The sequence below is a fragment of the Alosa alosa genome, chromosome 11 (assembly GCF_017589495.1).
Source record: "Alosa alosa isolate M-15738 ecotype Scorff River chromosome 11, AALO_Geno_1.1, whole genome shotgun sequence".
NCBI classification, from domain to species: Eukaryota; Metazoa; Chordata; class Actinopteri; order Clupeiformes; family Clupeidae; genus Alosa; species Alosa alosa.
This window is the reverse complement of record NC_063199.1, coordinates 21,192,960-21,213,670: the sequence shown is the minus strand read 5'-3', so window position 1 is coordinate 21,213,670 and position 20,711 is coordinate 21,192,960. Positions and strand designations below refer to the sequence as shown.

Sequence of the window (20,711 nt, the reverse complement as noted above, 5' to 3'; positions counted from 1 at the left end):
TCGGTCTGAAGCTCTTTTCCTTTTCTTTGCATCTTCCGTCAAGGGTTTTCGCTGCTTCTTTGCCGGCTCTGCCATTATACACACGTTTGCAACAATCGCTACGCTAAGCTTAGCCTCCCTCTGTGCTGTGGATGCAGGATGGAAACTGAAACTGCTTCGGGTCACCGGCACGATACACCGAACTTGCAAGCCGGATATTCTTCCTACAGGTAGTAAGGGGCGAGAGAGTCTTCACTCGCCCTGTAATGAGTCATTTAACCATATACCAACTTACGAAGATGAGTAATTAACACAAAAACGTTGCCTGGTGTGCCTTTAAGCTTTCACCTGCGGTTGCTAGTTACTAGTATCCCAGCTTGGTTATATGAAACACTTTGTGCTTAGAGGGAGCTGAGGATCATAATGGAGACTAGAAAGACACCTGTGATGTGAACACACCTACACACCTGTGATGTGAACACTGTAGTTTACTCAGTTTGTTTCTCTGTCCTCCTCTGCGCCCGGTGCCTGTGTGCCCACGATGCCCCCTGTGTGCCCAGGATGTGAACGAGCAGTTCAGCCTGCGCTACCCATCACTGTACCGGCCCGGCCAGCTCAACCTGCTCTTCAACAAGCGCAAGTTCTTCACCTGCATGCTGCACGGCGTCTTCACCTCCTTCGTTCTCTTCTTCCTGCCCTACTGCCTCTGCCTCTCCGCCATCCGCGACGATGGCTCGCACGTATCAGACCAGCAGGCCTTTGCCGTCACCATAGCAACCTCCCTGGTCATTGTGGTCAGCGTGCAGGTGAGAGTATCCCCACACAGATGAGCTGAGGTGTGTGTGTGTGTGTGAGAGTGTGTGAGAGTGTTATCATCTCTCATTCCTCTATGACTGTTCTTTTTAATATTCCTTCTTGTCCATTGTGACTGTTCCCCAGATTGGCCTGGACACTAACTACTGGACGGCGGTGAACCACTTCTTTGTGTGGGGGAGTGTGGCCATGTACTTCGCCATTCTGTTCGCCATGCACAGCGATGGCCTCTTCAGTATATTTCCCAGTCAGTTCCCATACGTTGGTACGTACTCAGACCTCTAGCGCATTTATGTAGTGGTTTACATATGTATACCTACGTATTACAAGTATAAGTATATATAAGTATATATACTCTTTTGATCCCGTGAGGGAAATTTGGTCTCTGCATTTATCCCAATCCGTGAATTAGTGAAACACACTCAGCACACAGTTAACACACAGTGAGGTGAAGCATACACTAATCCCGATGCAGTGAGCTGCCTGCTACAGCGGCGCTCGGGGTGTGTGTGAGGGGTTAGGTGCCTTGCTCAAGGGCACTTCAGCCGTGCCTACTGGTCGGGGTTCGAACTGGCAACCCTCCGGTTACAAGTCCAAAGCCCTAACCAGTAGGCACGACTGCCCCACAAGTGCTGCTGTGTTTTTTAACATTTTAACTGTATGTTGTAGTTTTTACTGTTTGATTTTTATGTTTGCTTGACATAATGTGTAATGACTGATAGGATATATGGAGCTAAAAGTGTATGCATTTGTGTGTGGGTTTTCGTGTGTGTGTATATATGTGCGTGCATATGTTTGTGTGTGTGTGTGTGTGTGTGTTTGTGTGGGTGAATGCATGTGTGTGTTTTCTTGTGTGTGTGGACGTGTGCGTGTACATGGGTGTATGTGTGTGTTTGTCAGGAACGGCCCGTAATGCCCTGACACAGAAGAGTGTGTGGTTGGTCATCTTGCTGACCACGGTGGTGTGCATCATGCCCATGCTGGCTGTGCGCTTCCTCAAGAAAGATCTGCACCCCTCCCTCGCAAACAAGGTCAGAACAAACTCCCACACAACACTCACGTCTAGATGAGCCTGTATGTCTGTATGAGTGTTGTTTATGTGTCTGAGTGTATGTATGTGGATCCGAGTGTGCGTCTGTGAAACTGTGTGTTCTCTGAGTGAGTATGTTGTCTTTGTGAATCTGTGTGAATGAGTTTTCTGTGTGTCAGTTTGTGTGTTGTTTATGTGAAGCTGTGTGTGTGTCAGTGTGTGGGTTTGTTTTTGTGGGGAGCTGTGTGTGCGTCAGTGTGTGTGTGTTGTTTATATGAAGCTGTGTGTGTTTTATCTCTGTGAATGAGTGTGCTCCGTACCAGAATGTGGGAAGTTGTGTGTTATCTTTGCGATTGTGTTGTCTGTGTGGATCTGAACTGTGTGTTGATTTGAGCCTGTGTCTGAGTGTGTGTGTGTGTGTGCACAGGTGCGCTTGCTGCAGAGAGCCAGCAGGAAGCAGCCCCCAGGGAGCAGAGTTGCACGCCGTCCGAGGACTAGGCTCACGGGCGCCGGCTTTACCCACCAGCAGGGGGCTACGGGCGAAATTATCACCTCCGGACGCAACATGAAGCTCACAGTCTCCGCCCACAGCTCCGCCCCCACCGACAAGAGCAGCAGCTGGATCGGCTCCGTCCTCGGGAAGAGGGGCGGCATGGAGGAGGAGACGGGCAGCGAGGGGCCCGCTAGGGACCCCACAGATGGTATCGGGGCCCCTGGAGGAGTGTCTGGGGACCCCACAGATGGTATCGGGGCCCCTGGACGAGTGGCTGGGGACTCCAAAGGGGGTATCAGGGCCCCTGGACGAGTGGCTAGGGACCCCACAGATGGTATCGGGGCCCCTGGACGAGTGGCTAGAGACCCCACAGAGGAGGCTGAGGAGGGTCTTGTAGTAGAGATCGTAACCTGATGACCAGAGACAGACACCACAACACACACACACACACACACACCAGCTGACACCACATACAAACACATACACCAGCTGACTCAAGCTGTGTGAGGAGGCGGTGTGTGAAGCCTCTCAGAATGTACCTCCGTCCCAAACACACACCTGCAGAAGTGACCAGCTTCTCACACACCACACCGCCCCGCACAACACTGCACAGCACAACACAACACAATAAAGCACAGCAAAAGGGACTGCCCCTCAGCACACAGACATCAAAGCATTATCTTTCTTATGAACGTCTACATATCAGATCATATCTTCCGTCAGTTCAGTGGCTTACCTGCAGGAGATTTATAAAATCTTTTATATTACAATAAATCTCCAGATTTACTCTGTAATAGTGTTACATGAGCTTGCATTATGGATGTGCTGGCCTGTTCTGTGATAATGTTCCAGAATATAAAGGTGAAGTGAAAGTATAAGTAATAAATAAAAGTAATAAAAGTAGAGGGAAAAGATGAGAGAGACAGTCTGCATGAGAAGAGACAAGTGGCCTTCCTGCTTATAGTATGTGCTGGGAAGAGACAAGTGGCCTTCCTGCTTATAGTAATGACTAAAAGAAGAGACAAGTGGCCTTCCTGCTGGCTTATTTATAGTATGTGCTGGGAAGAGACACAAGTGGCCTTCCTGCTTATAGTATTTATAGCTGGGAAGAGACAAGTGGTCTTCCTGCTTATAGTATACACTGGGAAGAGACAAGTGGTCTTCCCGGTTTATAGTATGTGCTGGGAAGAGACAGGTGGCCTTCCTGCTTATAGTATGTGCTGGGAAGAGACAAGTGGCCTTCCTGCTTATAGTACGTGCTGGGAAGAGACAAGTGGCCTTCCTGCTTATAGTACACACTGGGAAGAGACAAGTGGCCTTCCTGCTTATAGTATGTGCTGGGAAGAGACAGGTGGCCTTCCTGCTTATAGTACACGCTGGGAAGAGACAAGTGGCCTTCCTGCTTATAGTAAGCGCTGGGAAGTGACGAGTTGTTCCCGTCACAAGCGAACCTCAGACCATCTCTCTGCTCTCTGAGGCATGAGTGCTTTACAAGGCCACCATCTGAGCACAAGCACATATACAATATATATTTGAAGAAGTAAGTCATCAACAGAAATATACACAAATACTTTTTTCCCAAATGGGTACATTTCAGTGCATGTAATGTAGCCTTGTGGGTAAGGATAGTATAACTGTCTGTAACTGATTCAATTAACGTTACCTCAGCCAACTAAACGATGGTCTGCGACTTAAATGTATACATGATTGTAGGGGACGAAGGTTTCTGGAGCGAACAACTGTGTGCCTTTCACATCGCCCAGAGAACCACATATGCACTGACACTACATCTCCCAGAAAACCACATATGCACTGACACTGCATCTCCCAGAGAACCACATACGCACTGACAATACTCTGACAGAGAACCACATACACACTGACACTACATCTCCCAGAGAACCACATACGCACTGACACTACATCTCCCAGAGAACCACATACGCACTGACATTACATCTCCCAGAGAACCACATACGCACTGACACTACATCTCCCAGAGAACCACATACACACTCACACTACATCTCCCAGAGAACCACATACGCACTGACACTACATCTCCCAGAGAACCACATACGCACTTACACTACTCTGACAGAGAGACAGGGTGCCCAGAGGCATTTATTCCATATGATCCGTATGAGATGCGAGTTACGCAGTTATCAGCCCAATCCCAAAGTGAGCCCTGAGGACTAAGGACTAAAGACTCACAGACTTAATCGATCTCAGGTGAGTGAGTGTGTGAGGCCACATGGGCTCAGATATAAATGGGATTGGGACAGCACTTCACAAGATCACATGTACCTTGGCGATGTTTAATAACAAAGCTGTTGCTGACTGTTGCACCATGCACATGTGCCGTGCTGTTGTTTACCTTTGTAATTTCTGGATTTCCATATGGTCTCCACGGTAAACGTCACAACGCTTTGATCTGTGGGTAATTCCCTTTGGTGAAGTCTGCACCGATGCAGACTCACAGGAAGGGCTCGGTAAGTGTGTACTCAAACCCTCACACCTTTTGAAATGTGACATTGGGACAGCCCTTACGAATTTTGCGAGAATACGCAGCAAAGTCTGTGAGTCCGGACTTTGGGATTGGGCCATCATGTTCCATGCATGCTGCCAATGTTTAATTGTTTACATATATGTATGAAACACTGACTTATTTGTTGTTTTATTTATCTGCATGGACTTTTATACAAAATGTTGTGCTTTTTTATATTATAATGAAATTTAAATTAAATGTGACTTTTTTTTTAGTGAAGATTTTTCTTTGATGATTACTGTTTTTATTCTGATACACATGTCTATAAATGTAAATGATTTGTAAACTTGCTGAATTCACAAGTTGAAAATAAAATGTTTTTCTATGTATTTCATGTTGACTGTCAAGTGTTATTGTACAGTGGTTCAAGGAGGAGACAAATCTAGACACAGTAACTTTGACCTCATCTCCTGTGGTGCTATAGCAACAACGCTCACATGCCAACCAGACAGCTGTTATACAGAGTGGAAAATACCGTGTGGACAAGAAAGAAGCATTTCCATATTTAGTTGGTGATGTAGTTTGCATCTTTTCTTTATTTTCTTTTCCCTGTTCTTTCCCAGAGGGCAGATAAATCTGACCAGTGTTCTGGGCCTGAGAAGACTACAGGGCTGGTCCATGGCCTCTGCCTCGGCTGGAGAACAGGAGGACCCTCTCACTTGCCCTCCGTATAAATAGCTGCCCCCCCTCCTGGCTTGGTGACAAACAGACTGTGCTTCTCCAGGGTCACGAGGCGGGCGTCGGGCAGATAATATTTCTCCCTCACAGTGCGGAGAAAAGAGTCAATCTTTTCAGCCGGTACCATGGAAACAGAGCATCCTCCCCAGCCTGCTCCAGTTAACCTGGACCCCACAGCTCCTGCTTGCCTGGAGGGAGACAGGAAAGAGAAAGCTTAACGGTGAGCAACAGGCATGCCAACTGACCACACTCATTTAAATATACACGCTTCTCTTCAGGAGAGGTTCTCGAGACTCGTTTTAATGTGCTCAGTTATATTCTCATGCAAGCTAGTTGCAAGTTTTGAAAACCCCACCACATTGTATTGTAAAGTTCCTATCAGACCCAATCTGAATTCTTATTATGGGCAGATTAGTGTGCTCAGACAGACTTCATGGTAGGTGCAGATATTTACAGAGGTGTGTTTTCACACACAGGTATGTATTCACAAACACACTTGTGTGCTCACAAATAAACAATATGGCAGAAAGAGGTGTGTGTGTGCGTGTGTATAAATGTGCATATGTGTGTGTTTGTATACTCACAGACGTGTGTGTGTGTGTGTGTACTCACAGACAGACATGTGTGGGGACAGTGACCCTTGTAATATAATTGACAAATGTAAGTGCCATTGGGTAAAAGTGTCTGCTAAATGAATAAATGTAAATGTGTGTGTGTACTCACAGGCAGATGTCCACCAGCTGGTCGAGCTGCGTGCAGCTGCATTCGTACAGGTCCCTGCAGCTCTGATGGCTCTGGTTCATCAACTGACCCAGCTGGACCACAGCATCCGTGGGAGCCGAGTCACACACACTCTTAAAGCGCAGCACTCGCGCTGCCTCCCCATATACATGCTTCGCCCGCTGGTACAGCTTAAACTGGGGCACTGAGGACAAGAAAGAAAGAAAGGGAGGGGGGAGAATGAGGATGTGTGTGTGATGAGGATGTGTATTGAGAATGTACCCACCTTGTTGTGTATTGGCGCTGAGGATGTACCCACCTTGCTGTGTGTTGGCGCTAAGGATGTACCCACCTCGCTGTGTATTGGCGCTGAGGATGTACCCACCTCGCTGTGTGTTGGCGCTAAGGATGTACCCACCTCGCTGTGTATTAGCGCTGAGGATGAACCCACCTCGCTGTGTATTGGCGCTGAGGATGTACCCACCTCGCTGTGTATTGGCGCTGAGGATGTACCCACCTCGCTGTGTGTTGGCGCTAAGGATGTACCCACCTCGCTGTGTATTAGCGCTGAGGATGAACCCACCTCGCTGTGTATTGGCGCTGAGGATGTACTCACCTTGCTGTGTGTTGGCGCTGAGGATGTTGTCGCTGAGCTGCTGGGCGGTGATGCCCAGGAGGCGGATCACCTCCTCCCTGGTGTAGGGCTCTGGGTGCAGCACCTCCTCCACACGGCCCAGCGCCTCCTCCAGGCTCAGCCCCAGCTGCTCCTGCACCTCCGCCAGCTTCTGCACGCGCTCCCACTCCAGGCCCCCCGCTTTTGCCAGCACCTGGAAGACAACACAGCACACACACATACACCACATAGAGTGTTAAACACACACCACTCCCTTGTCACATGGAGAATAACACACACACCACTTTATCACACGGAGTATAACACACACACACACACACACACCACTTTATCACACAGAGTATAACACACACACCACTTTATCACAGAGTATAACACACCACTCCCATATCACACAGAATATAACACACCACTTTATCACATGGAGTAATAACACACACCACTCCCATATCACACAGAGTATAACACACACACCACTCCCATATCACACGGAGTATAACACACACCACTTTATCACACAGAGTATAACACATACCACTCCCATATCACACAGATATAACACACATACCACTCCTTTATCACATGGAGTATAACACACACACCACACAGATATAACACACATCTACTCCATATAATAGAGGTGTAATATGTGTAGTATATGTATGTAACACATTAGAGCCTACTCTGCCATTTGGTGCTCACTAGGGTGAATCTGCTACATGGAATATTAGCTTAATGGCAACATTTTGACATACTAAAACCTGAATTGTATTTCAGTCAGTCCAACAAACCTGTCATGAGGCCACTTCAGAAGAACATTTACTGTACACTAAAATAGTGTATTGAGAAAAAAAATAAAAACAATAATTTAGGGCCTTTAATCACATTGTACCCAACCCAACCCAAATGAGCTACTTCTGAGTGGATTTTAGAGAGGTGTACCTTGTACCCATTATAGAGAAACAGTGAGAGGTCACACATAACCCAAAAAGCCATTTGGATGGGTGCAGTGCAGGATCTAAAGCATATTAGTATACACGAGAGTTGATCCGCACACCAGGAAGCTCCCATTAAATTGTTTATTTTTATTTGTAGTTACTTTTGGAGCCCCACTGTTTGGAGTTACTTGTCCTCAACCCAACCCAAGCGAGCTGACCTCTGAGTGGACTGTAGAGAGGTATACCTGGTACCCCACCCAACCGAAACGAGCTGACCTCTGAGTGGATTGTAGAGAGGTGTACCTGGTACCCCACCCCACCCAAACGAGCTGACCTCTGACCTTGGCTGCTATCCGGCACTCCACCACCCTGATGTTGAAATGAGACGAGGCCGCTTTGTTCATCTCCACACAGCAGTTGGCGATCACAAACACGGCTTCGTCAGGAAGCCGCACGTCTGTGGCCCGCAGCGGGTTGAACTCAATCAGTTTGGCCTGGACACACGGACAACATGATAATCAACAACGACCCAAACGGGCCGGCCAGCACTGGACCCATCGTCACCTGCAGCAGAGAGTCGAGATGAGATGGCCTACCGTTCCCTCCTCGGCCAGGAAAGAGATGGACTGGTCCATGCCCCCGCCCTCTGTGCCAATATAGCGCTCACACTTGGCACACACCTCTGCCAACTCCACCTGCAGGACAGAGCATAGGGCAATCTCCAGTTAAACGTTAACCTCTGCGCCACAGCTAGAGGTCAAGCACGTGCTCTTGTTCAGAGACTCGTTCAACCCCAGCAGCACACTTCTACAGGTGTTTCTAGAGTTACTTCAGAGCTGAGGTACTTTTGAGCGAGCCTGGCGGTTGGCCTCCATAGTGACGAGCCCAGCACAGCAGACCAGCGCGCTGGAGCTGGAGAGCCCTGAGCTTGCAGGGATGGTCCCGTCCACCACGCACCGCATACCCGCCAGCGGAGACACGCCGAGATGCTCCTGAGGAGGGAGGGGCAGTCAACGGTCAGCGTCACAGCAGAGAAGGAAACGCAGGAGGAAATCATCTAACTGAATAATGGTGTCTGCACTGTGAACTACCTAACCAGCACAAACCTGAATCCCCTTCACTCCACATAGAAAGTAATATTGCCACTGAGGGTTGTCTCGGTCAATGGCAATGCTGTCAGATGATACAGTGAAGTCCCTGCAAAGACACCAAGCATATAGTAAGGATTCAACACTGCCATCTTCTGTTTGACAGAAGAGTAACACATACTTTCACAGAATGATGTAATTAAAGAGAAGGCTCATAAGATGACTGCAGAACACATTATTCAAATATCTTACTGGTATTTTTCATTGGTGTTGGCCAGCTGAATTGTTTGAGAGTTGTTCACTGAGACCGCAGCCAGGATGTTCTGCTCAATAGCCATAGGGAGCACAGCATAACCACAGTAGTCAATGTGTTCTCCTGGACGGGGGACAGGTTCACCGCTTTAAAACTGGAGCCACACCATCCCAACGAACTCCACTGAATAATGTACAAGAACTGAAAATCTGATTGCTTACCTATTAAGTTTACCCGTCCAGGTGCACATGCATAGAAGAGTACGGGTTCCCCATACTTTTCCTGAAAAGCCTCCTTGAGTCGCTGCAGCCTGTTGGTCAGCGTGGCAAGGAAACACCATCACCCAAAAGAACGATAATGGCCTAATTTAAGTTGACAGGCTTTTAAAAAACTATGAGACTGTCATTCGTTTATAAACTCACCTTTCATTCCTAGAGAGTTGCACCTTCAGCTTGGGCGGGTGGGATGTCATATCTTTTCTCGTGTGAAGATGCGACTAAAATCTGAGACTAAATAAACTGAAACTAGCGCAATCCCTGCAATAATGCCGTATCCTTCATATAGTCAGCTGACTGTCATACCTCTGTTCAGCTGTTTTTTTTTTTTTTCAAATACACGGAAGAGGATCTGCTCAGAGTCTGCAACAATCTTTTCCTCCTCGCCAAGTAACTTACAGAAGGTTTTTGTAGCGCAAAGAATGCTGGGAGTTATTTAGGCTCCATACTGTGGTCAAGATGTCTGACATGGAGGATGATTTCATGTGCGATGATGAAGAGGACTATGACCTGGTACGTTTAGTTTCATGCATTCCAAACACTACACAGAGAGTCGCTATGTTACTTTGTGTGCAGACGTTTAAATGCAAGGCATTATTTTGCCGTATATAATCAGTACCATGGACGGGCTTGCAACCGTAGCTCTCAGCTTCGAGGCCGTGAATGGTTCACTTGTTAGCACAGCAAGCTAAGCGGCTAACGTAGTGCGAAGCTAATGCTAGCATAATAGCTTTGGTGATACAGTTGCTTGTTCTGGCAAATACAATCTGGTGACAACATGTCTTAGAGGTGATTTAAAGACAAATGTACTATAATATGACGTCGTAAGTGTTTAGAGATACCTTGTACGCCCTGAAGATCGCGCAATGATGTAAGCTATTGTCTCTGACCATGCTATGTCACTGGCAAGCTAAACAGCTATCGTAGCAATCGGTTTACAGTCATTCCACCGGTATAGCAACATAAGCTAAGTTCTGTCACTGAAACTTCAGGAAATGCTTTACCAAACTACACGTTAGAACTAGGAGTTGCTTTTGAGACGAGGCACTGTGTGCATCATTCATCTTATAATCTGTTGTGTCCAGTCATCTAGAAATATCTACGTTAAGCATTTTTGTTATTGAAACTGTGAAATAGCTGCCTCAGGTAGCCATAACATAACGTCAAAGCTTGCTAGCTACTCCCCTAGCTAACCAGAGTTTGGTCAGATAGCCTACTGTAGTTTGAGCATTTCCACTAGAGGCGCTTGCGAGAGGAGACAGGAATCCCATTTCTCCGTAGTTCAGTCTTGACATTATATAGGCTAAACGTTCAGTAGCTCACAGGGCACTGCTCTTGTGTTGTGCTACACTGACCTCTGAACTAGGTTACTACGTCAACGTGTTTATATTTTATGGGCTTCATCATTGTCCTTGTTTGTTTTGCTCATGTTGTTTACATCCTGTCATTTAAGGAATACTCAGAAGACAGCAACTCCGAGCCCAACGTGGACTTGGAAAACCAGTACTACAATTCCAAAGCGCTGAAAGAAGACGATCCGAAAGCAGCCCTCAGCAGCTTTCAGAAGGTTCAGCTCTTAAGCTTACATTACATGATTTATCAATGCCTCCCAGTAACTGTGCAGGCCAGCTTTTGTTACAGACCTGAGACCTCTTAAGTGTAGTGGGTTATGTTATGGTGAATGCAAATAATAATCTGCCAAGTGGTGATGGAATGGACTCTGACTTTAAAGCTTGATGTGCTTGATGTGTTATGTTACTGTTTCCTGTACTGATGGTGTTCTGCATGTCTTTGTCCATCAGGTGCTTGAACTTGAGGGCGAGAAGGGTGAATGGGGATTCAAAGCACTGAAACAGATGATCAAGATCAATTTTAAGCTGGTAAGTGCACACACAACTGTGCAGATACATCTCAGAGGTGTTGCTTGTGGTGAAACCCTGGTGCTGTTTCGTTACATGTTGCTCTAAGTGGCGATTCACATCAGAGACGTTTTTGAAGAGTCTCAGTCATTGTTTATTGTTAACGATAGAATTCCATTTGAATCAGTGTATCTCTTTACACAGCCAGTGCTTTGTGTGCGAATTACGGCCATTAAAACTTAAGTAGAGGAAAGTGTATTGTTATGTCTATTTTCAGAGCGTATGAAGCATATGGATAAACACATCGTTGTGCTACGTGAAACGGAGGCAGCATAAATGGATTAATTTACGTTTCACTCTTGCTTACTTCTTGCTTGCATGTTATAACAGCACACCTGAGAGTACATTTTCATCTTAGTTGTTCTTTCTTTTCACAGACTAACTTCCCTGAAATGATGAATCGATACAAGCAGCTCCTGACATATATTCGCAGTGCCGTCACCAGGAACTACTCAGAGAAATCCATAAACTCCATATTGGATTATATCTCCACTTCTAAACAAGTAAGTATGGACATGAAAAACATTGAGGAAATAAAGCCAATACATGTACATCCATTGTCAAAGACGGGCATAAATAATGGCGTCATTTACAATCTTCTCGGTCTGTCTTCACAGATGGATCTGCTCCAGGAGTTTTATGAAACAACATTGGAAGCACTGAAGGATGCCAAAAATGACAGGCTTTGGTTTAAAACCAACACAAAGGTATTGAAGCAAGTGTGCTTGAATATAACAGCTGCTATCTATTTATATTGTAACATTCATATAATTTCTCAGTTATGTCAAATGTCCTGTGCTTTTCTGTCTTTTTTAGCTGGGAAAGTTGTATTTGGAGAGGGAGGAATTCGGCAAACTCCAGAAAATTCTCAGGCAGCTGCACCAGTCATGTCAGGTAAAAGAGCAAGCCTGGTGTTCAAACATGTCACGCAACATCTGAAGGCTGTCTCGTACCCTGCACTTCTGTTGTGTCTCTTGTAATGTGTGGACTAGGGTTGGGCCGATGGACGATGTCATCGCCCATTGTGATGGTTGCTTTCCATCGTGATATCGGTCAACCATCATGATGCCACACCCCCACAAGCCATACACACACTAATTCTATAGACCCTGATTTAACATAGGCAAAAACATAAAAACATTTTCCTGTAAAAGAAATTGAGCCTAGAACTGATGCATATGCAGTGTAGGTGACTTAGCTTATTTACTTTAAAGACTGTTAGCCAGATAGTGCAAAAATGAAACTACCGTCTTATTCAGATAATTCCTGATTGTGACATTGTTATTGTGTTTTGTTTTTCTCGCACTGTACATTGAACTTAAAGAAGCCCTATGCAAGTCTGGTTATTCCTTCGCTGTTTTTGGGTTTTCGCCTGATTTGGGTTCACATTTTTCACGACATCGCTCCCCCTGCAGCTTCGGTAGCAAGTGACTGCTACGCTAAACCCCCACTAGCTAGCGAGCTAGCCATCAAGAAACCAAGCTAAACATATACAGGGCTCACAATAAAACGGTCGAGCAAACACATTGTTCAAGAGACTATCAAACCACATTACAAAAACGAAGTTCACCCAAGGGTAGGCTACTTACAATTTCAACAGCAACAAAGCCATGTCGGAGTCCGTTTTGCGGTCTTCTTAGAAACTACAATCTGACTACATTTTCGAGGCCTTCCGCCGAGTTACATCCGGATTTCTTCGGTCCGGGACCAGAAAATTGCATATTCGTTTTTTCTGCGGAGAAGCACTAGGGGGTGACGAAGCACCCACCAAACGACCCAAAAGTGTTGTAGAACCATCAGAACGAGCATAATTAAGGTCATTTTTGCTAAAATTGTTGCATAGGGCTTCTTTAAAATATTTAATGTTTTAGCGAAAATAGTTCTAATGAATAATTGTTATTGTTACAACTAGAGGAAATTCTGGCTGATTGTCACATAGCTCTAATATTTTTCAGAGGCTACAGCACTGAAGTGCAAATTCACTATTCTCCACCATGTTACGAAACCATTTCTTTCGTTAGATGTATAGGATCAGAAGACCTCCGTTTTACACTGTGCCTTGTATTTCGTGCTTTTGGCACCCAGACAGCAGCGGAATGAATATGGGGATTCGTTATTTGTAAAAGTTGTTTGCTGTGGCGGTGCGCCCGACACTGCTTCCAGTAACCTGTCCTGGACTGTGCAATCGACCCTTACTTTCATTTTCCGCTGCCCCTGCTCATAATCGGCATGCCTGGTAATAACGTGGTATGAGATGCGTTGCTTATGAGGTAGAGACCACTGAAGATTTTAGATGAGTGACTGGCTGCGATTGTAGGCTAGTAGTAGTAGGCTAGCTTTTTTGCTAGGCCCAGTGAACGCGGGTAATGTGGAATATTCTGCCCCCCCCCCCCCCCCCCCCTCCAGAGTGTGGACATTTGATGTGTTATTAGCAGATAAGCGGATATAAAAACTTTTTTTTAACCAGTTTTGCTGCCTGATGTCGACAGCATGTTGTACTCAGCCTGTTGTGTGTGTGCTGCTGTGAGGTTTTAGACTGATGATTCTGTGCTCAGCCGTGTGTGTGTGTGTGTGTGTGTGTGTGTGTGTGTGTGTGTGTGTATGTGTGCTGTTTTATGGTTTTAGACTGATGATGCTGTGTGTGTGCTGCTGTGAGGTTTTAGACTGATGATTCTGTGCTCAGCCGTGTGTGTGTATGTGTGCTGTTTTATGGTTTTAGACTGGTGATGCTGTGTGTGTGTGTGCTGCTGTAAGGTTTTAGACTGATGATTCTGTGCTCAGCCGTGTATGTGTGCTGTTTTATGGTTTTAAATGATGCTGTGTTTGAGGTTTTAGACTGATGACACGCCCCTCCCCTCTGTGCACAGGCCACTCAAGCAGTTTTGGGGTGTGTGTGTGTGTGTGTGTGTGTGAGCACGCACATGGATTTGGTTCACTGGTAGCATCATGAACCACGACAAAATTGTAAAGAGTGCATTATCTTAAGTTTGGTGCTATCAGCATCAATTGAGGTGACCAAACTTCAGAGAAGTTATGGCAAGTTGGGTAATTATATGTTAGAACACACCTGTTTTTTTTTTTTTTATTAGCACGCTATAACGTTACAGCTTGTCAATTACTTCTAGAACGGCAAGTGGATAACATTAGACAAACGTAATTGTTACTATCAGGTCATCACTGGTTTGTTTGCTCCTTCAGTCCCAATAGATTAGTATTAGTATAAAAGTATTTTCCAAGACCCAGGGGAGAAAATATCGGTTACATTTAGAGTTGCAAACTAACCAGCCGACCAGCATGATTAACTTACATACATATTCGCTATCCAGCTATTAACCAGTGGTTTCAACCAGTGCTGCTGTGGCAGCTGAAGCAGAGAGCCAAGAAAAGATAACTAATGAAAAGATGTAGGAGAGGAGAAAGAGAAAAGCTGCTAATATGCTGCGACGGAGTGCAGATACAAGCAGAGATGTAGGCACTAGGCAAGCCTACAAACATGACAGAAGTAGTGTCCTAAAGAAAAGGGCATTTTTACCAGATGTGATCAGTAGGCCACGGCTGCCCCCAAAACCACTGTCGTGTGGTTGTAGACTGAGGCTGCTGTGTGGCTTTACATTGATGATGCTTTACATTGATGATGCTGTGTGTGTGTGCGCGCTGTTGTGAGGTTTTAGACTGATGATGCTGTGTGTGTGTGGTTTTAGACCGATGATGGAGAGGATGACTTGAAGAAAGGCACGCAGCTTCTGGAGATCTATGCGCTGGAGATCCAGATGTACACGGCGCAGAAGAACAACAAGAAGCTCAAGGCCCTGTATGAGCAGTCCCTACACATCAAGTCTGCTATCCCCCATCCACTCATCATGGGTGTGATCAGAGGTACGCATACCCTTACAACATGGCTGTACAGCATGACTAAAGAACAGGAGAACAAGGGTCTATAGCATGACTAAAGAACAGGAGAACATGGGTCTATAGCATGACTGAAGAACAGGAGAACAAGGGTCTATAGCATGACTAAATATCAGGAGATCATGGGTCTATAGGAGGACTAAAGAACAGGAGAACATAGATTTACAGCATGAGGAAAGAATAGGAGAACGTGGGTCTATAGCATAACTAAAGAACAGGAGAACATGGGTATAGCATGACTAAAGGACAGAAGAACATGATTCTATAGCATGACTAAAGAACAGGAGAACGTGGGTCTACAGCATGAGGAAAGAACAGGAGAACATGGGTCTATTGCAGTGTTTCTCAAAGTGAGGTTGTCTGCAAGCTATCCCAAGTGGTCCAAGAGCAGATGTCAGAAAATATCATGTTTCATATCAGTGTTTCTTAAAGAGCCACTTGCAGGTTGGAAACACCTATAAAGCATAGTGTAGATAAATGATGAAGGAACTAGATTCTCAGAAAGAAAAAAAAAGATAACTTCGCAAGAAACAACATTGTGAGAAAATAAATTCTGCATCTTTAAACCACTAAACCAGTGGTTCTCAACCTTTTTTGAGCAAATGCCCCCCTGACCTTACTTTGATCCTCTGCCCCCCCGCACAAGGGCACAAGACGTGTCATTTTATCATGGACAAAAATCAAGTGCACATCACGTGAACAACATATGCACATCGCAACAATCCAACCAATCACAAAACAGAATCCGCGCGTGAGGCCTGTTTAGGCCTATACATATTTCGTATTTGATTAGCAACGGTCTCCAACGTGGAGACTACGGTCAGAGCAGCTGCAGAACAACAGCGAGCGGGGCTGGGGACGTGAGTCCGGGCGTGTGCAGGCCCGAACTGCACTGTATGACCACTGAGCATAGATAAACAGTAAAATGTAGCTGGGACGGTAGAGGGGTTAGAAACCCATGAATGAAAATAGCCTATTTATTTCAGGTAGCCTATTTTTGCACCAAAAATATGTGAAAACCATGAAAGTTTAAAATGTAAAAAAAAAACCTCACATTCCCAGCCCCCTAGGTTGTACGAACGCCCCCCAGGGGGCAATACCGCCCCCCCTTGAGAAACCCTACACTAAACGGAAGTGAGGTAGGAACAGTGAGGTACAGTTTTGGTGAGTGACTCTGTGATAATGGTGGCTAACGCTGTGTCTGCGTCTATTGACATTATCTTGATATCGCTTAATCTGCTTTGGCAATCATACTTGCTGTTGATTAAACATCCATGTAGGTTGCCTTCATTTAAAGTCGTTGGAATATTGATAATATTTTGTGACAGTTGGGCAGCATGGCATGGCAAATAACATCAAACTGTTTATCTGAATATGTAACAAACACAATGTAGCAATACTTACAGGTATCTGAACGCACACAATCGAAACATTCACGGAAGGAACGTTTAGATCTTTGATAAAGTCAGAATATGCTGTGTGACATGTAAATGGGAATATGAATGGAACATTATATTAACAACTCATGTAAACACCATATTCGCAATATTGTGTTATTCTGAATGCGGTCAATACTCGGAATATTAATGTCCGTGTAAATGTTTTGTGACGGATGAGACGGTGAAGCCCCCCTCTATTTAGGTTACCTGCACAAAACACCCAAGCAAAAAAAACCTTGGAAAGTGGTGGATGTGATGTCCTGACAGGCTGGAATTAGTGCAACCAGCACAAACACAATGATTAACCATTATGACTTTCCAAAAAAATCAACAAACTCTTATCTTTCACCACTGCTTAGACTAGTATCTACACCCACAATGACAGCAGAGCTCAAGCGCCACTTTAAGACCAGTCACAACTTTCGGGCCACTTCATAAGACTGAACCCAGAAGAAGGACCGGACCGGAGCACACGATTAGTTATAGCGAGTTTTTACTGGTGCTGGTGACTAATATTTCGATGCGATAGCATCTTCATCAGAGTCAAAGACACTATCGGCTCAAAACGCTATCATTTTTATTATTTGCATATCAGTATTTATTTATTGATTTAATGTAAATAATCTTGCTTTGTGCATTTCTCTAGAGTGTGGAGGTAAGATGCACCTGAGAGAGGGTGAGTTTGAGAAGGCTCACACCGACTTCTTCGAGGCGTTCAAGAACTACGACGAGTCGGGAAGCCCGCGGCGGACCACCTGTCTGAAGTACCTGGTGTTGGCCAACATGCTGATGAAGTCAGGCATCAACCCCTTCGATTCGCAGGAGGTAAACCATCAAGATGTGTTTACAATAGAGGTTGTGTTGTCATGACTTGAAAACTAGTGATTTATTTGAATAAATGAACGCAACGGAAATGAGGACCAACGTGACAAAACCAATCTGTGGAGTGTGGACATCAGGAGCGAGATGTGTGCTGTGTTTCCTCTGTCCAACGTATGTGTTTCTCTTTCTTTAGGCAAAACCATACAAAAATGACCCTGAAATTCTCGCCATGACAAATTTGGTAAGGTAAGGATCCACTAGTACCTGACTTCAGCCTGAAGCCTATCTGGGACTTGTATGTGCTGTTAATAGCGGTATATAGCTCCTTACTTTATGATGTGCTGTTAATAGCTGTATATACTCTAGCTCCTTACTTTGTGATGTGTTGTGTACTTTGTGCATTGCAACCTTGACTATCAGCTGCCATCCAATGACATGATGTTGAATGAAATGTATTTTATGTCAGTGCCTACCAGAATAATGACATCACAGAGTTTGAGAAGATCCTGAAGACGAACCACAGTAACATAATGGACGACCCCTTCATAAGAGAGCACATTGAAGGCAAGCAGCTCTTTGTTGTCACACTGATGATTTCATTGTACATGAGCCATTGCACACCACCTCAAATTTTACATGTATTGAAATTGGTCTACAAACTACTGTTAAAGATGTCAAGTCAAGTCCGTTTTATTTTTAAAGCGCATTTAACATGCACATAGTGCAACCCAAAGCGCTCCACAAACAAGACACATAACAACAAGACTTAAGATGACTGATGGAGCGGCGTAGTCGCCAGCGTGCCCATGACATCAAGACATGACAAATACATTTAAAAAATAACAAATAAAGATGTGTGTTTTCAGATTTACCATAGAAACAGGATATTTCCCAATACCCATTTTTTATGCATGTACATTGGTTTATGTTTAAGTACATTTAAAACTAGGTAGCATTGTTTTTAGTCTTTTGACATTTGTTTTCTGAGATAAAAGAACCTGACCTGGTGAGAAAGAAGACCTGTCATCTAAAGTAGGTTGATATCTCTAAGCTGTGGTAGCAGTGTGCTGTCCTGTTGCATGATGGATGTTTCTTAACTTGTCATGTGTCTCTCCTTCCTCTTCTGATTGCAGAATTATTGAGGAATATCAGGACACAAGTGCTCATCAAGTTAATTAAGCCTTACACTAGAATACACATACCTTTCATCTCGAAGGTAAGGGCAGATTACAACTGGTATATTAATGTATTAATCTAAACGCTTGTTTTCTGACCCCCTATATTAATTGAGAAGAGGTTTTAATATTTTTCTCGATCTGTTTTTCTCTCCAAGGAATTGAACATTGATGTAGCAGACGTGGAAAGCTTGCTTGTTCAGTGCATATTAGACAAGTAAGTGTTTTATCTCCACAGTTAAGGTCACGGTCCTTCACAGTGCACCAAGTAGAAAGGATAGCCCCAGTAATTGTGGCAACATTTTTTTACTCTATTGTATTTTCATGTTAGCCTTTAAAGGAATTATCAGAGTAAAATGCACTTTAGATCAATTTACGGATTATTGGGAGTACATACGTTGAGTTGACATCAAAATCATGTCATTCGGATGTGTTTTGAGAGTTCGATTTTACCGTTTTTAGTCAAAACTCGTTAGCCTGGAAGTGACCCGGGCATGTCATTTCGCCGCTACAAAATGCTATTTTTATACCTCTTCTACAGTTCCAAACAACATTACACTTACGTGGTAGTGAGTAGAGGGTCCCAAAAGCCAAACCGAAGGTCCCGAGGTCTTAATGTGGTCGGATAGAGAGTCCAGAATGAATTTCATCAAGCCAGTACCTTTCCGGAAATGTTGCTGCTGCAGCTGGCATCTTTAGGGGAAAGTCCGTAGGAGTCGATTGCCGAGTGTGGAGTAACACGCTCACGTCACGTGACATTTCAAAATTCCAACCTGTTAGTAAGCTAGGGTTTGCTGTTGCATACAACTTGATTTCAATTTCGAAAGAAATACTGGACTATGTTTTTTTTTTTTTTTTTTTTTTTTTTTTTTAAACGGCGATGAAATTGAGAATTTCCAGACCGTGTTAAGACGAAATTGTGAATTTCCAGAGCGTGTTACTCCACACTCGGCAATCGACTCCTACGGACAATTAGGATAATTCCTTTAAGTAAAGATATTAATGCTCTTTAGCCTGGTTACAATATTAGATAACACCTCAGTGATTTTTTTGTTTGTTTGATTTGTTCTTCCAGTACGATCAATGGCCGCATTGACCAGGTCAACCAACTCTTGGAGCTGGACCATCAGAAGAGAGGCGGAGCCCGCTACACAGCTTTAGACAAATGGACCAATCAGCTCAATTCTCTCAACCAAGCCATTGTCAGCAAGCTGGCTTGATGGGCGCAATGATCACCTGGCAACCTGTCACACCTTTTGCAACCATGGACGGTCGAGGGCAAAATACTACTGTCAAGTCATGTGGCACCTCCTAGCTGGTTGATGGTGTGTGAGTGTGTGTGTTCTGGCTAATCTGTGTGAGGCTGCTGCTTTCACTTGGGGCTAAGCACTGAATCCAAGGCACACCATAAAAGACAAAAAAAAACCCATCAACAACAACAACAACAACCAGACTCTTATCCTCTGTCCAGATGTCCCCATTGTCAGTTGTTGCTCAAGCAGCAATGATATCTGTTGGGAGAGGTAAACTGATTCAGATTACTGACTTGTGGTCATGGTTCATTTTACTCAAGTTAATTTACGTCATTGTTTGATAAGCGATAAACATTATTTCCATGGAATAATTTCTCTGGTTAGCACTTTGGCCGTCACAGACAGCATGTTCTCCCGGGCTCAGTGTGGGGCTCTGGGCTGTGATCAGATACACCACTGATGTCTGCATAGAGCGAGTAATTACTGGCACTCCTTGTTTTTGCTGAGAGGAAAAAAACAGTGTCTCTGTTACATTGTAACGCTGTCCCTGTTATTTTGTTTTGTTGGGAAAAAATGTAATAAATGATGCCCATGATGCTTCTATTGAACTTGCTTTTCTCGTGTTTTTTTTTGGTCCAGATTTTACTTGTGTGTGTGTGTGTGTGTGTGTGTGAATGCATAGAATGCGGTATCACCATTTATGTATGGCCTTATCAATGTATAGAATACCAGTAATACCACTTAG

At 44.7% G+C, this 20,711-nt stretch overlaps 3 protein-coding genes across 3 annotated transcripts in view; 2 read left to right on the top strand and 1 right to left on the bottom strand.

The window, feature by feature from the left end:
* atp8b4 (ATPase phospholipid transporting 8B4) overlaps positions 1-3,314 on the top strand; it is a 36,215-nt gene extending 32,901 nt beyond the window's left edge. Inside the window, exons 25-28 of the mRNA XM_048256116.1 lie at positions 540-785; positions 919-1,057; positions 1,693-1,823; positions 2,250-3,314. Coding sequence (XP_048112073.1) covers positions 540-785; positions 919-1,057; positions 1,693-1,823; positions 2,250-2,729 — 996 coding nt within the window. The 3' untranslated portion in view covers positions 2,730-3,314. The remainder of the gene's footprint in view (positions 1-539; positions 786-918; positions 1,058-1,692; positions 1,824-2,249) is intronic.
* Positions 3,315-5,367: 2,053 nt separating this feature from the next.
* galk2 (galactokinase 2) lies at positions 5,368-9,978 on the bottom strand. The gene is made up of 10 exons (XM_048256613.1): positions 9,597-9,978; positions 9,396-9,484; positions 9,174-9,297; positions 8,940-9,030; positions 8,679-8,825; positions 8,430-8,528; positions 8,175-8,327; positions 6,878-7,088; positions 6,265-6,466; positions 5,368-5,729 (listed from the first exon to the last, which is right to left on the bottom strand). Exons 1-10 carry the CDS (start codon positions 9,644-9,646, stop codon positions 5,519-5,521), a joined length of 1,377 nt encoding a protein of 458 aa, XP_048112570.1. The 5' UTR covers positions 9,647-9,978; the 3' UTR covers positions 5,368-5,518.
* Positions 9,881-20,574, top strand: cops2 (COP9 signalosome subunit 2). The gene is made up of 13 exons (XM_048256617.1): positions 9,881-9,962; positions 10,903-11,016; positions 11,252-11,329; positions 11,746-11,871; positions 11,986-12,075; positions 12,185-12,262; positions 15,070-15,244; positions 17,363-17,541; positions 17,732-17,784; positions 18,005-18,102; positions 18,672-18,754; positions 18,872-18,930; positions 19,789-20,574. The coding sequence occupies exons 1-13, from the start codon at positions 9,909-9,911 to the stop codon at positions 19,931-19,933; spliced, it is 1,332 nt and encodes a 443-aa protein (XP_048112574.1). The 5' UTR covers positions 9,881-9,908; the 3' UTR covers positions 19,934-20,574.
* Positions 20,575-20,711: the final 137 nt, after the last annotated feature.

What these genes read in the sequence shown, in the direction of transcription:
- galk2 (XM_048256613.1), bottom strand. Translation starts at nt 9,646, where the DNA reads ATGACATCCCACCCGCCCAAGCTGAAGGTGCAACTCTCTAGGAATGAA. An exon ending in TGGACGGGTAAACTTAATAG is followed by an intron (nt 9,298 to 9,395) that starts GTAAGCAATCAG and finishes TCCCCCGTCCAG; the next exon opens with GAGAACACATTGACTACTGT. An exon ending in GTGGAGTGAAGGGGATTCAG is followed by an intron (nt 8,826 to 8,939) that starts GTTTGTGCTGGT and finishes CTCCCTCCTCAG; the next exon opens with GAGCATCTCGGCGTGTCTCC.
- cops2 (XM_048256617.1), top strand. Translation starts at nt 9,909, where the DNA reads ATGTCTGACATGGAGGATGATTTCATGTGCGATGATGAAGAGGACTAT. An exon ending in AGCTGCACCAGTCATGTCAG is followed by an intron (nt 12,263 to 15,069) that starts GTAAAAGAGCAA and finishes GTGTGGTTTTAG; the next exon opens with ACCGATGATGGAGAGGATGA. An exon ending in ACATACCTTTCATCTCGAAG is followed by an intron (nt 18,755 to 18,871) that starts GTAAGGGCAGAT and finishes TTTCTCTCCAAG; the next exon opens with GAATTGAACATTGATGTAGC.